At 42.9% G+C, this 11823-nt stretch overlaps 1 protein-coding gene across 1 annotated transcript in view; it reads right to left on the reverse strand.

The window, feature by feature from the left end:
- The window catches only part of KIDINS220 (kinase D-interacting substrate, 220kDa), a 93273-nt gene extending 81915 nt beyond the window's left edge, over positions 1-11358 (reverse strand). Inside the window, 2 exon segments of the mRNA XM_010852041.1 lie at positions 5247-5390; positions 11203-11358. Coding sequence (XP_010850343.1) covers positions 5247-5354 — 108 coding nt within the window. The 5' untranslated portion in view covers positions 5355-5390; positions 11203-11358.
- Between the last annotated feature and the right edge of the window lie 465 nt (positions 11359-11823).

Genomic DNA, 11823 nt, shown 5'->3' on the forward strand with positions numbered 1-11823 from the left:
AAACAGTGGAAACAGTGTCAGACTTTATTATTCTGGGCTCAAAAATCACTGCAGATGGTGACTGCAGCCATGAAATTAAAAGACGCTTACTCCTTGGAAGGAAGTTATGACCAACCTAGATAGCATATTGAAAAGCAGAGACATTACTTTGCCAACAAAAGTCCATCTAGTCAAGGCTATGGTTTTTCCAGTGGTCATGTATGGATGTGAGAGTTGGACTATGAAGAAAGCTGAGCACCAAAGAATTGATGCTTTTGAATTGTGGTGTCAGAGAAGACTCTTGAGAGCCTCTTGGACTGCAAGGAGATCCAACCAGTCCATCCTAAAGGAGATCAATCCTGGGTGTTCATTGGAAGGACTGATGTTGAAGATGAAACTCCAATACTTTGGCCACCTGATGCGAAAAGCTGACTCTTTTGAAAAGACCCTGATGCTGGGAAAGACTGAGGGCAGGTGGAGAAGGGGACAACAGAGGATGATGGTTGGATGGCATCACCAACTCCATGGACATGAGTTTAGGTCAACTCCAGGAGTTGGTGATAGATAGGGAGGCCTGGTGTGCTGCAGTTCATGGGGTCGCAAAGAGTTGGACACAACTGAGCGACAGAACTGAACTGAAGGATATAGGACTTGCACATCAGTTTTCAAAACTGCAATTCCAAAGACTTGAGCACTTTCTGTTCACCTTCTGTGGTCACAGGCACATTTCCGATAGTTTGCAAAGACAGATGCTTTTAGAGTATGAGGGAAAAAATAAATTAGATGTGTCTTAAAAAACCATAATATAAAAAGAAAGTTGGTATAAACATGATTATTTAGAAACAAGCTAAATGAGACGTGAACAGTCATAAATTTCTCTTGCAGAAACTAGCATTTGTCTACCCAGTATCTAGAGTGACAGGATTTTGTTGGGGGTGGCAGTTTGCTCAGCGAAAAAAACCTACATTGTTCAGCTTTACTTGCAGTTGGAAACCATCCATGCTACCACTCTAGTGAGATCTTCCAGGAAAGCTTGGTAATTAGACCAACTCAGCTGGCCTGTGCCCTTTTTCTTCTTGCCTGATATGTGGACACAATGCTGCAGTTGTATCAAAACAGCTGATGGGAATAACTGGCATGCAATGGAGTGACCAGAAGGGCAGAAGGAGGCTGGGAAGATACCCTGAGACCTCAGAATGGCTCCTCCAGCTTGTCATTACATGAGAAAAGTAAGACCTTAATTTGATTAAGCCACTATTTGGGGAGCTGTTATATGCGCTCAAAAGCAATCTTTAACCTTTTGTAGCTTCATTATCCAAATAAATAAGTGATTCTCAGGAAAGGCTGCCATAAATTAATCCGAAAAGACAGAATGATATTTACCTTGTAAGTTGTGCCTTATCACAAAACATATTTATTCTATTAGTTCTGGCTTAATCCATCTAGTAACTACAGTTGTAGAGATAGTGACTTAGAAACAGTCATGACAACGTGATTCTTTTACTTCAATGTGAATCACTAAAGGCCCCTTCCCTACCTAACCTGCCACACACATCTCAGCAAATCTCAAGCCCATTTCTTTCCCAAAAAATGTAGGATCACATAACTCATAGAACCCCTACCCTACTGGTAAGAACCTCAAACCAAAACACACCAAAACAGAACACTGCCATGCCAACTGAAGTTCCCCACAGCACATACCATGCTTTATCTCAGCTTCCCAGAAGCTACAATGCAAAAACATTTCCTATTCATCATCTTTTTGGCCTTCCCAGTTCCTAGGTAGCCCCACTTGTGTGGGGCTGTGCTGTGTTGTGCTCATTCGCTCAGTCATGTCCGACTCTCTGTGAGGATAGCTACTTCTTCCAATAATTATAGTGAAAGTAAAACATTTTTAAATTCTTCTTTGAACTTTCCTTCAGGGTCTCTACTTGTAAGCACGTGACAAAATTCATCTCTTGAACTTAAGAGTCCCATTTCACTTTCTTCAACAAGAGAATAATGTTCAGCCTCAACACTATACCCTATCAAGAAGAGCTGAAAGTGACTTTTTGCTCTTTTCAAAAATAAAGTTAAATTAAAGCCCTTTACTACTCTACAAAAGGCAAAGACCTGCCATCATAGAGAATATTCATAGAAAGGGCAAAGACTTACCATCATTGACAATATTCAGAGGCCAAGAATTTTATCTAGTTTACAAATAAAGTAGAAAGGAAAGAAGGGAGAAAACTGGTATTTACTAATTGCAACCGATTATATGTTAAGGATGACAACAGGCAATTTCCCCCACATTTTCTTTTATTGATAACATTTAAGAAACCTTTAGAAAACTGATAACCAAACACATTAAATGAGGTAATTAAGTACTTCACTTTTTAAAGATGAGAAAGAAGGAAAGTCTAAGCAACTCTTTAGAATTCTATATTAAATTTTATCAGAAGCTGTAGAAGCAAAATGCTAAAAAACAAAACAAAAGGCCTTGAAAAAGTTACTTTCTCTATAACCTTCACATTGAGCCATAATTTAACAATGCCAGGTTGCTTCAAAGTAGTATTTTAAAACTCCAATTTTAACTGACATAATACTAAACTAGAGGTAAATATCATTAAAACTCCTTAAATGCTACTACATGCCTGATAACATGTTAAGTTTTTTATCAAATAGACTTCATTCTTTTTGTGAATAAGATCAATACAACTTTGTGCTTATTGTGTATTATTTTTCTCCTTCCAAGTGAAGCTATTTCTCAATATTCCCAAAGAAAGTATCTATGAAGTAAAGCTTAATCTTTTTAACTATCATTATTCCAAATATATTAATTAATGCCAATAGAATGACTATTTCCATAAGCAGCTCTTTTAAAACAATGAACAATCTCCAATTACAAATTTTAATCTTACTTATGTGTAACAACTGTTAACTATTCATAATCATAGAAGGGAATAATGATGTAAACTAACCAAAATACAGTTTGTGCAATATATAAACATTGAAAATACAGGCATCATCATTAAATGAACTTATTCTTAAGACTCAAAGGAAGACAAAAGGGCATAAACAAATCATAGCCTGTTTGATGTTAGACAGAACAGCGTTTAATGTGGATTTCACCAGGAAGTATCTTCAGGCGGAATCTGAGAGATTAAGTTATTTATTTGTAAGTTGAGATAAATAAGTATAATTCTTTACAGAACTGCTATGCAAATTAAATGAGCTAAGTATACAGAACCATTACCATATTTACATAAATACTGAATAAAACATGAGTTATCATAATTGTATTACTCAAAACTTTTATACCATGATTTTTCAATGACAGCTAGTATTTAATAAAATTAGGTCTCTGTCAATCATAATAATAATGTAATAACTGTTGATTCAGTAGCTTTGAAAACATTTATAATATTTGCATACTCATGTTCATGCAGCACTATCCACAACAGCCAAGAAAAGCAAACAACCTGAATGTCTATCATTGGATATATGTATAAATACAACACGGTACCTGCATATGAAAGTGAAAGTCGCTCAGTCGTGTCCAACTCTTTGCAACCCCATAGCCTAAACAGTTCATGGACTTCTCTAGACCAGACTATAGGAGTGGGTAGCCCTTCCCTTCTCCAGAGGATATTCCCAACCCAGGGATTAAACCCAGGTCTTCCTCATTGCAGGCAGATTCTTTACAAACTGAGCTATCAGGGAAGCCCTTCTACATATAATGGAATAGTATTCAGCTTTAATATGGAAGGAAATCATGTCACACACTCCAACATGGATGAATCAACATGTCATTTAGGATGTTATACTAAATGAATAAGTTAAAGTCACTCAGTCATGTCCAATTCTTTTGCGACCCCACGGACTATACAGTCCATGGACTTCTCAGGCCAGAATACTGGAGTGGATAGCCTTTCCCTTCTCCAGGGGATCTTACCATCCCAGGGATCGAACCTAGGTCTCCCACTTTGCAGACGGATTCTTTACCAGCTGAGCCACAAGGGAAGCCCAAGAATACTGAAGTGTGTAGCCTATCTCTTCTCCAGCAGATCTTCCCAACCCAGGAATTGAACCGGGGTCTCCTGCACTGCAAGTGGATTCTTTACCAACTGAGCTATGAGGGAAGCTCAATCACAAAAAGATAAACACTGCACAGTTCCACTTATATGCAGTGCCTAGAGTAGTCAAATTCACAGAGATAGAAAGTATAACAGTAGTTACCGGGGCTGGGGTAGGGGGAACAGGCAATTGTATAATGGCTATAGAGTTTCAGATTTGAAAAAATTCTGGAGATATTTCACAACAATGTGAATTACTTAATACTACTGAACACTACTGAACAGTACACTATGGTTAAGACAGTAAATTTTACTTTTTCCCCACTGTAAAAAAAAAATCATAAAGAAAATCCTGCAGGTCTACACACACATAAGTGCACACATATACATACATATACATTTTTATAAAAATAAAATCAGTCCTTATTCATCTTATTCACAGGCAAAAAAAATTACACTGTCTTGAAACTATAGTTCTAATAAAAAGAATTATTTTTCTTAAGTTTTATAAAATGTACATACTTTGCCACTTAAAAAATTCATACAAAAAGCTTATTAGTCCCTAAAATGTTGCAGCTCAGCTGTTCATGGTAAAATTACCATTTTATCTGCTAGGATTGTTGAATAGAAATATCTAATACAAGTTAATGAAAACAGTAAATATTTACTCCCCAATCTTAGTAAACAGAACACACAACCTATTTAGCCATCTCTTAAAGATGCAGGTCTTTAAAACCCCAAGGTGTGTATGATAAACAACTAAGGAAGACAGCTGAGGCTCCAATAAAGAAAATATTTCAAAAAGCCCTAATAGTGTCTGGTTAATCTATTTTTTCTGGTTCATCTTTCATAAAAAGATTGCGATTAGAAGCCCTTCTAAAGTTTTCTAGACATACTTTTGATTTTGGTAATAATTCTTGAATCATTTCTGAATAGTGATTATTCTATCTGGAAAAAAAGTCAACCACAATTCTCAATCATAAATCTAAATCATTAATTCAATGTTCAGTCATTTATAGAAGTTCAGGTGTATTTCAAAGGTACAGAATTCAAAGTACTTTTAACTGTGAGAAGTTATGTCAATGTTACTGAGGGTGAGAACTATGTATTTCTTACTTACCTTTATCCTTTTAGCACAGTGCCTTGCACTTACTTAGTAGGTAGTCCACAAACATTTGTAAGAAGAACTAAACTTTAGAATCTTGGTCTTACCTCATTTCTCTCATCAACATCTTTGCATTTTTCAAGAAGAGCTTTCAAAGCAGGAATGTTTTCTTCTTCTACATAATTTATCACACTCTGTGATATTAGAACTGACATTTTCACAGAAAGCTATAGTTTTCTTTATTCCAATACCTGTTAAAGCAGATTAGACAAAATACATGTAATTTGGGATTGAGGAAAAAAAGATACTACTAACTATTTCTTTCCTAACTTTAGGCTTGTACAAATACACCTCCACTGGCAGGAGTGAAAACAAGGCCCCAAAGCTCAGCTGTCAAAATGTGCAACCCCCTCTTCCCAAGACTCAAACTCATCTCACTCTTAACTCATTATTGTTGTTCAGTCACTAAGCTGTGTCCAACTCTGAAACCCCATGAACTGCAGCACACCAGGCTTCCCTGCCTTAACTCATCCACACCCCAAACTCCAGATCCAACCCCAAACTCACCCCTCATCACCCACAAACAAGAGAAAGCACTACACTGTTCCCCCTGTTATATAATCCCAATCAGTAAATAGCCACTCCAGTTCCATCCTTCTAAGGCCAAAACCTTGGAATTATGAATGACTCATCACCTCCTCTTACACTCTACATTCAATCTACCAGCAAACCTTTTGGTTCTACTTATAAAATATATTTCACATCTGATTCCTACTCACCACCTCCATCACAACCACCCTGGCCCAGTCACTGTGACCTCTCACCTAGATCCCAACTGCTCTCCCTACCTCTTTTTCTGCCTTCCTGATGGTCTGTCCTCCACAAGGCAACCATAGATATCTTTTGAAAATGTAGGCTGGGCCAGAGCTTCTTAAATTATCATATTCATCAGAATCACCTGGAGAGCTTGTGAACAGATGCCTAGGCCCTTCCCTTGGAGATTCTGACAAGTAGGTCCGAATGCAGCCCCAGCACCTTTAACAAGCTTCCAGGTGATGCTACCACTGTGGTTGCTGACTAAAGAACCACACCTTAAGCAGTCCTGAGTCAGATTCCATCCTTCCTTGCTCAAAGTCCTCGAGTGGCTTCCTAGAGCCCTCAAGGTAAAAATCGAATGTTTGACCTTGGCATAGATGACTGTAAGTGACAGGGTGTTAACATCGCTGACCTCATCTCCTACCCCTCTCCCTCACCTCATCACTGCTTGAACACGCCAAGCACTGTGCCATGTCCAGGCCTCTGGCTAGCTTTTCTGTCTAAATTCCTCCTCCACCAGACCTGCACACGTGGGTCTCTCCCACATGAAATTAATATGAATATAATTACAGAGACCATGTGCACCCTAACTTTTAATTTTACACCTGGTGAATCTGGTTAAGGCATAGAAGAGAGTTCTTTGTACTATTCTTACAAGTTGACTGTAAGTTTACAATTACTTTGTAAACACACACACTGACATATGTCTGACAAAGTCCTTATTTGGATCAAATATTTTTCTCAACACAAAATCCCACAAGACTAGAATGAGTAAAGAAAAGTAGTAACAGACATTGAACCATTATTTAAAAAACTGAAAATCTTAGATTTTCAAATCTTGTTACCTCTCTCCCCAATCCATTATGTGGACTGTATGTATATCACTTTAAGACACATTAAACTTAACAGTCATCAATCATTGATAGTGACTAAGATTAAGACTTCAGACACAGATTCCTTGAGACTAAGATTAAGCAGAAAATGGTAATAAAATTTTTTATAAAACCAACTTAGAAATTGAAGCTGCACGCCTTAAGCTACCAGAAAGATACTCTTTAAACAAATCTAGTAAGGAAAGATGATCTTTGTTATGTAACTGATAAAATGCATGCAATTCTACACTGCTGTAATTGAGTAACAGTCCGATCTAACAGTAGTCTACTGAAAGGCTATAATCTGCAATGCATTATGCTTCAGGTTATCACTGGTAAGTTGAACAATACACTATTCCTGCCCTACAGAGTCTCGGCGCTCTTTAAATTACTGGAGGAGAAAAGGGGTACTGGGGGAACGAACAGCCAAAATAAAATTGGTAAAATATTGATAACTGTTGGCTGGACTTGGGGGATGGGTACGTGAGGGTTCATTAGGTCAGGGGTCCCTCACCCCCATACTGGGGCCTGTTGGGAACCAGGCCACACAGCAGGAGGTGAGCGAAGGAAGCTTTATCTGTACTTGAGGCCACTACCCAGCACTGGTATTACCACTTGAGCTCCACCTCCGTCAGATCAGGAGGGGCATCAGATTCTCACAGAAGCATGAACCCTACTATGAACCGTGCTCACAAGGGATCTAGGTTGTGGGCTCCCTATGAGAATCATCCTGAAACCGTCCCCCACCCCCGGATCCGTGGAAAATCTGTCTTCCGTGAAACTGGTCCCTGGTGCCAAAAAGGTTGGGGAGCGCTGCATTAGATGCTGCTCTGCTTTGTGTATGGGCGGGGCGGGGAGAGGGCGGATACTAGGGCAGACCTTACTGATCGTTGACCATTACATGCCTGAAATCTGGTAATCTCTGCATTCATCCACCCGTCGCTTCTTTACTGTTAAGTTTCTTAATAGGAGCAACTTCACAAGTCTCACCTTCACAAATTCAGAAGTACCTAAAACAGTTTCTTATGCATATGAAAGTGAAAGTGAAGTTGCTTAGTCGTGTCGGACTCTTTGCGACCCCATGGACTGTAGCCTACCAGGCTCCTCTGTCCATGGGATTTTCCAGGCAATAGTACTGGAGTGGATTGCCATTTCCTTCTCCAGGGGATCTTCCCAACCCAGGGATTGAACCCGGGTCTCCCGCATTGTAGACATATGCTTTACCGTCTGAGCCACCAGGGAAGGCCACGTGCATATGAAAAGAACTGATAAATGTTGTCTGAACTGAATTTGATCAAGTCACATCACATTTTATTAACTGAACAGGACAAAACCATCTGCCACAGGTGACAGTTATAAATGACTCCCATCAGCCAGACTTCTAACAAATCAAGAGTTTGATCGCAAGTGTGCCCATAAATCAGATGATGTTTTTGGAAGGGCCCCATCCCTCCCTCAGAGGTTTCTTTCATCTCTGCTTTCCCTCTTAAATGAATCCTTTAAACAGGTTCTATTCTCACCTATCTCAAATACACACTATTCTCACCTATCTCAAAACAGACACACACACCCCCATTCTCCACATGAGAGCACGCGCACACACACGCACACGCACACCCACACACACACACACACACCCACACACACCCATTCTCCATATGAGAGCATCCTCTGCTCTTGTCACTCAGAAATTACCTGTAAGCTTCAAACGATTCTCCCCTTCACCTTTAGAAGACCAGGATCTTCCCCTCCTCCGGACAAATTCATTTGCCCAACTCATCCCACCACCCCCACTCCCACCGCCTCTGCCCAGAGACAGCCTAGAGGTCTCAATTTCAAAGTCCCTTCCCCCAGGGAGGTTTCCCTGACCACCCACCCTCCTCCCAGACCAGTTTAGGGCCTGCTCTCTCCCTCCTTTCTCTACTACCATCAGCCATATCCAGGTATGAGCATATGAGGACATGTGACTGTTCAAAAAGATAAGCTTAGCCAATCAGATTCCTCTCTCTAAACCTGGAAATTAGAAATCAGATACCCAGTCATTACAGGCCAAGAACAAAATGTCACAGTTTTGAGGCAGCCAGGCAGCAGAGAGAGGACTCAACAGATATGAACCGAGAAAATGACTTCTCCAGAGAAAACAAATGAGGCCGCTGAGAGAGCTACAGAAGGTGGGAGCTGCTTTAGATCCCAATTTCTGGCTGATTCTCAGTCAGTCCTATAAACTACCTTTTCCCTGAGGTAAAAGAGTAAATCTCTGTTCCCTGCCTTCTAAACAGCCCTGACTAACACAGTAACAGAGAAACTGACAAAGAACTTGAGCAAAAGCAGGGAAGAAGGGGATGGACACTCACATGATCCCAGGTAAAGCTTCCCCCAGTAGCGTGTGCTGCCTGGAATCAGAACCCTAGAGACAGACAGTCAGGGAACCACCAAAACAGCCTGAGAGGGGACAGGCGGTTGGGATGGAGAAGAAATGAGAGACAGGAACTTGAACAGGATAAAATCCCCCATACTGGACCCTTCGACCATATCTAGAACAAAGATTCTGGATGTAGAAATTTTAAAAATTATGTGATTGGAAATGAAAGACCAGGTCAAAGATGACTAGATACCAAACACCGGTGATGGGAAGATGGTGGTCCCATTAACAAAAAGCAAAGTCAGGAGAAAGTTTCAGGACTTTGCTCTGCTTGGTTACTGCCCCCTCCTTCCTCACCACCCTTGCTAGGTGAACAAGACCAGGCTGAATGTGAGGTGCTCCAAAAAACCTCAATTGGAGAATCCACCTAGGATTCAGTTCAGTTCAGTCGCTCAGTCGTGTCCGACTCTTTGCGACCCCATGAACTGCAGCACGCCAGGCCTCCCTGTCCATCACCAACTCCCGGAGTTCACTCAAACTCACGTCCATCGAGTCGGTGATGCCATCTAGCCATCTCATCCTCTGTCGTCCCCTTCTCCTCCTGCCCCCAATCCCTCCCAGCATCAGAGTCTTTTCCAATGAGTCAACTCTTCACATGAGGTGACCAAAGTATTGGAGTTTCAGCTTTAGCATCAGTCCTTCCAAAGAACACCCAGGACTGATCTCCTTTAGAATGGACTGGTTGGATCTCCTTGCAGTCGGATTAGGAAAAACAAATCTGGAAATCACTCAGAGTGTAAAACAAAGGTTCTCAAACTTGTATGCAAAGTTGCTGGGGAAGCCTGCCAAAATACAGATTCCTTGGGCTTTTCCCCCAGTAGATCAGTAGATCTGGGGCCCAGAACTGACATTTTAACAGGCACCACAAAATGATTCTGATGAAGGTTTCCATGCTGGTAAAGCTAGAGAACAAAGAACACAACCTTGCCTCCGCATTTCTCAACCTTGGCTCTGCATCAGCTCTCCTCAGGCGCTTAAAAAAAAATTTAGACGTCTCACCCTCAGTGTCTTCCAAGTTGAGGCACTGTCAAAACGCATTAGAATTACCCGTCGGAAGGTGGAGATGGGGGGTAGGAATCCTGAGCCACACCCCAGGTCTGCTGAATGGGAATTCTGAGGGTAAGGCTAAGAAAGCCACATTTTTAACCGGTGTCCCTAGCGGCTACCAAAGACGGCTCCATAGTTATTAATAAAAGAGGTTTAAATAATAATAGGTTTAAACCTTTCTATATGTCAAAACAATCTGAAAGAAAACTAACCCAACGTCAATGGCTGACAAAGAAGTCGCTTCGTTATAAAGAAATCATGGAAGCATCGTAATCGATGGCTCGCTGATACTTAGCTGAAATAACGGCCTGCAGTGGACAATGGAATAATGGAGCCCGGTGAGAAAACAAAAAACGAGAAAACCCAACCACCACGCCCTTGGAAAGCCCAGGGAAAGGAACCTGGGAAGCCTGCCTTCGCGCGACCGCCCAAGGTGGCAGGTTCTCGAGGTGGTGGTGGGTGTGCCTCCGGCTGCCCCGTGAAAAACAAACGAACCAAAAAAAAAAAACAAAACAAAACCCCACCTGTGTCACACACATCCTACATCGCAGCCCCAGGAGAGGCTGACCACCTGGGACAGCAAGTCCGAGGCCGTCCCAGCGCCCCCGGCAGGCGCGGATCCGCCCCAAGAACCAGGCCCCGCGCCCCCGCCCGCCCCCTACCTTCCCCGACCCAGCCTCGCGCCCTGCGTCGCCCCCTCCTCACCCGCCCACGCTCCCTTCCCCACACGCGGCCTCACCCTTTCTCAGCGGGCCTTGGCTCCCGCCCCGCCCGACCGCCGCCGTCTCTCCCCGCTCGGCGACTTCCCCCTACAAACCAGGGCTTCTTTCCTACCGGCCTCGCCCCCCTCACCATACACACACAGACACACACACACCGCCCCTCCCCGCGGACCACCACACTGACCGTCTCACAACCTGGCCCCAGAACGGCGCCCACCCCTGAGGCAGAAAGGAGCCGCTTTGCCGCAGGTGCTGTCAGAAGACTACAAAGGGGGTGACGGCGGCTTTCGACGCCTTCCCCTCACCACACCCGGCGGCCATTTTCAAGCTATCGCCCAGAACTGACAGATCACGTGACGCTAGGCTGCGGGGCGGGGAGACGGCTGGCCACGCCCCCTGCCGGCTGACCAGGGTGCCTGAAGGAGGCGGGGCTGCGGGCGCCGGAGAGGCAAACCGCCCTCTGCACATTCTCTCCAACCTCCAAATAGATGTATTTTGGCAAGCGCCCCAGACAGTATATAACTCATCGTCACTGTCACTCTTCATATTCTGGAGAGTTTATTATCCCTGCTCACCATTATCATCAAAGCTTATGCAGGGAAATAAACCGCAATCTTTAACTTCAAAACACATTGCCGGTGGAGGCCGGCTGAAATCCCTCCCGAACCCAGAGCCCCTGCGGGGTCTGTAATCCTGGCGCCCAGAGCCACCGCCTGCCCGCTTTCTTATTTCCACACCCTCCGCCCCCCCAGCAATACCGCAGCCCAGCCTCACCCCGGCCTCCGCACAAGGGACCTCTGACCTG

Source organism: Bison bison, unplaced genomic scaffold (genome assembly GCF_000754665.1).
Source record: "Bison bison bison isolate TAMUID 2011002044 unplaced genomic scaffold, Bison_UMD1.0 scf7180017864307, whole genome shotgun sequence".
In the NCBI taxonomy this organism is placed as follows: domain Eukaryota; kingdom Metazoa; phylum Chordata; class Mammalia; order Artiodactyla; family Bovidae; genus Bison; species Bison bison.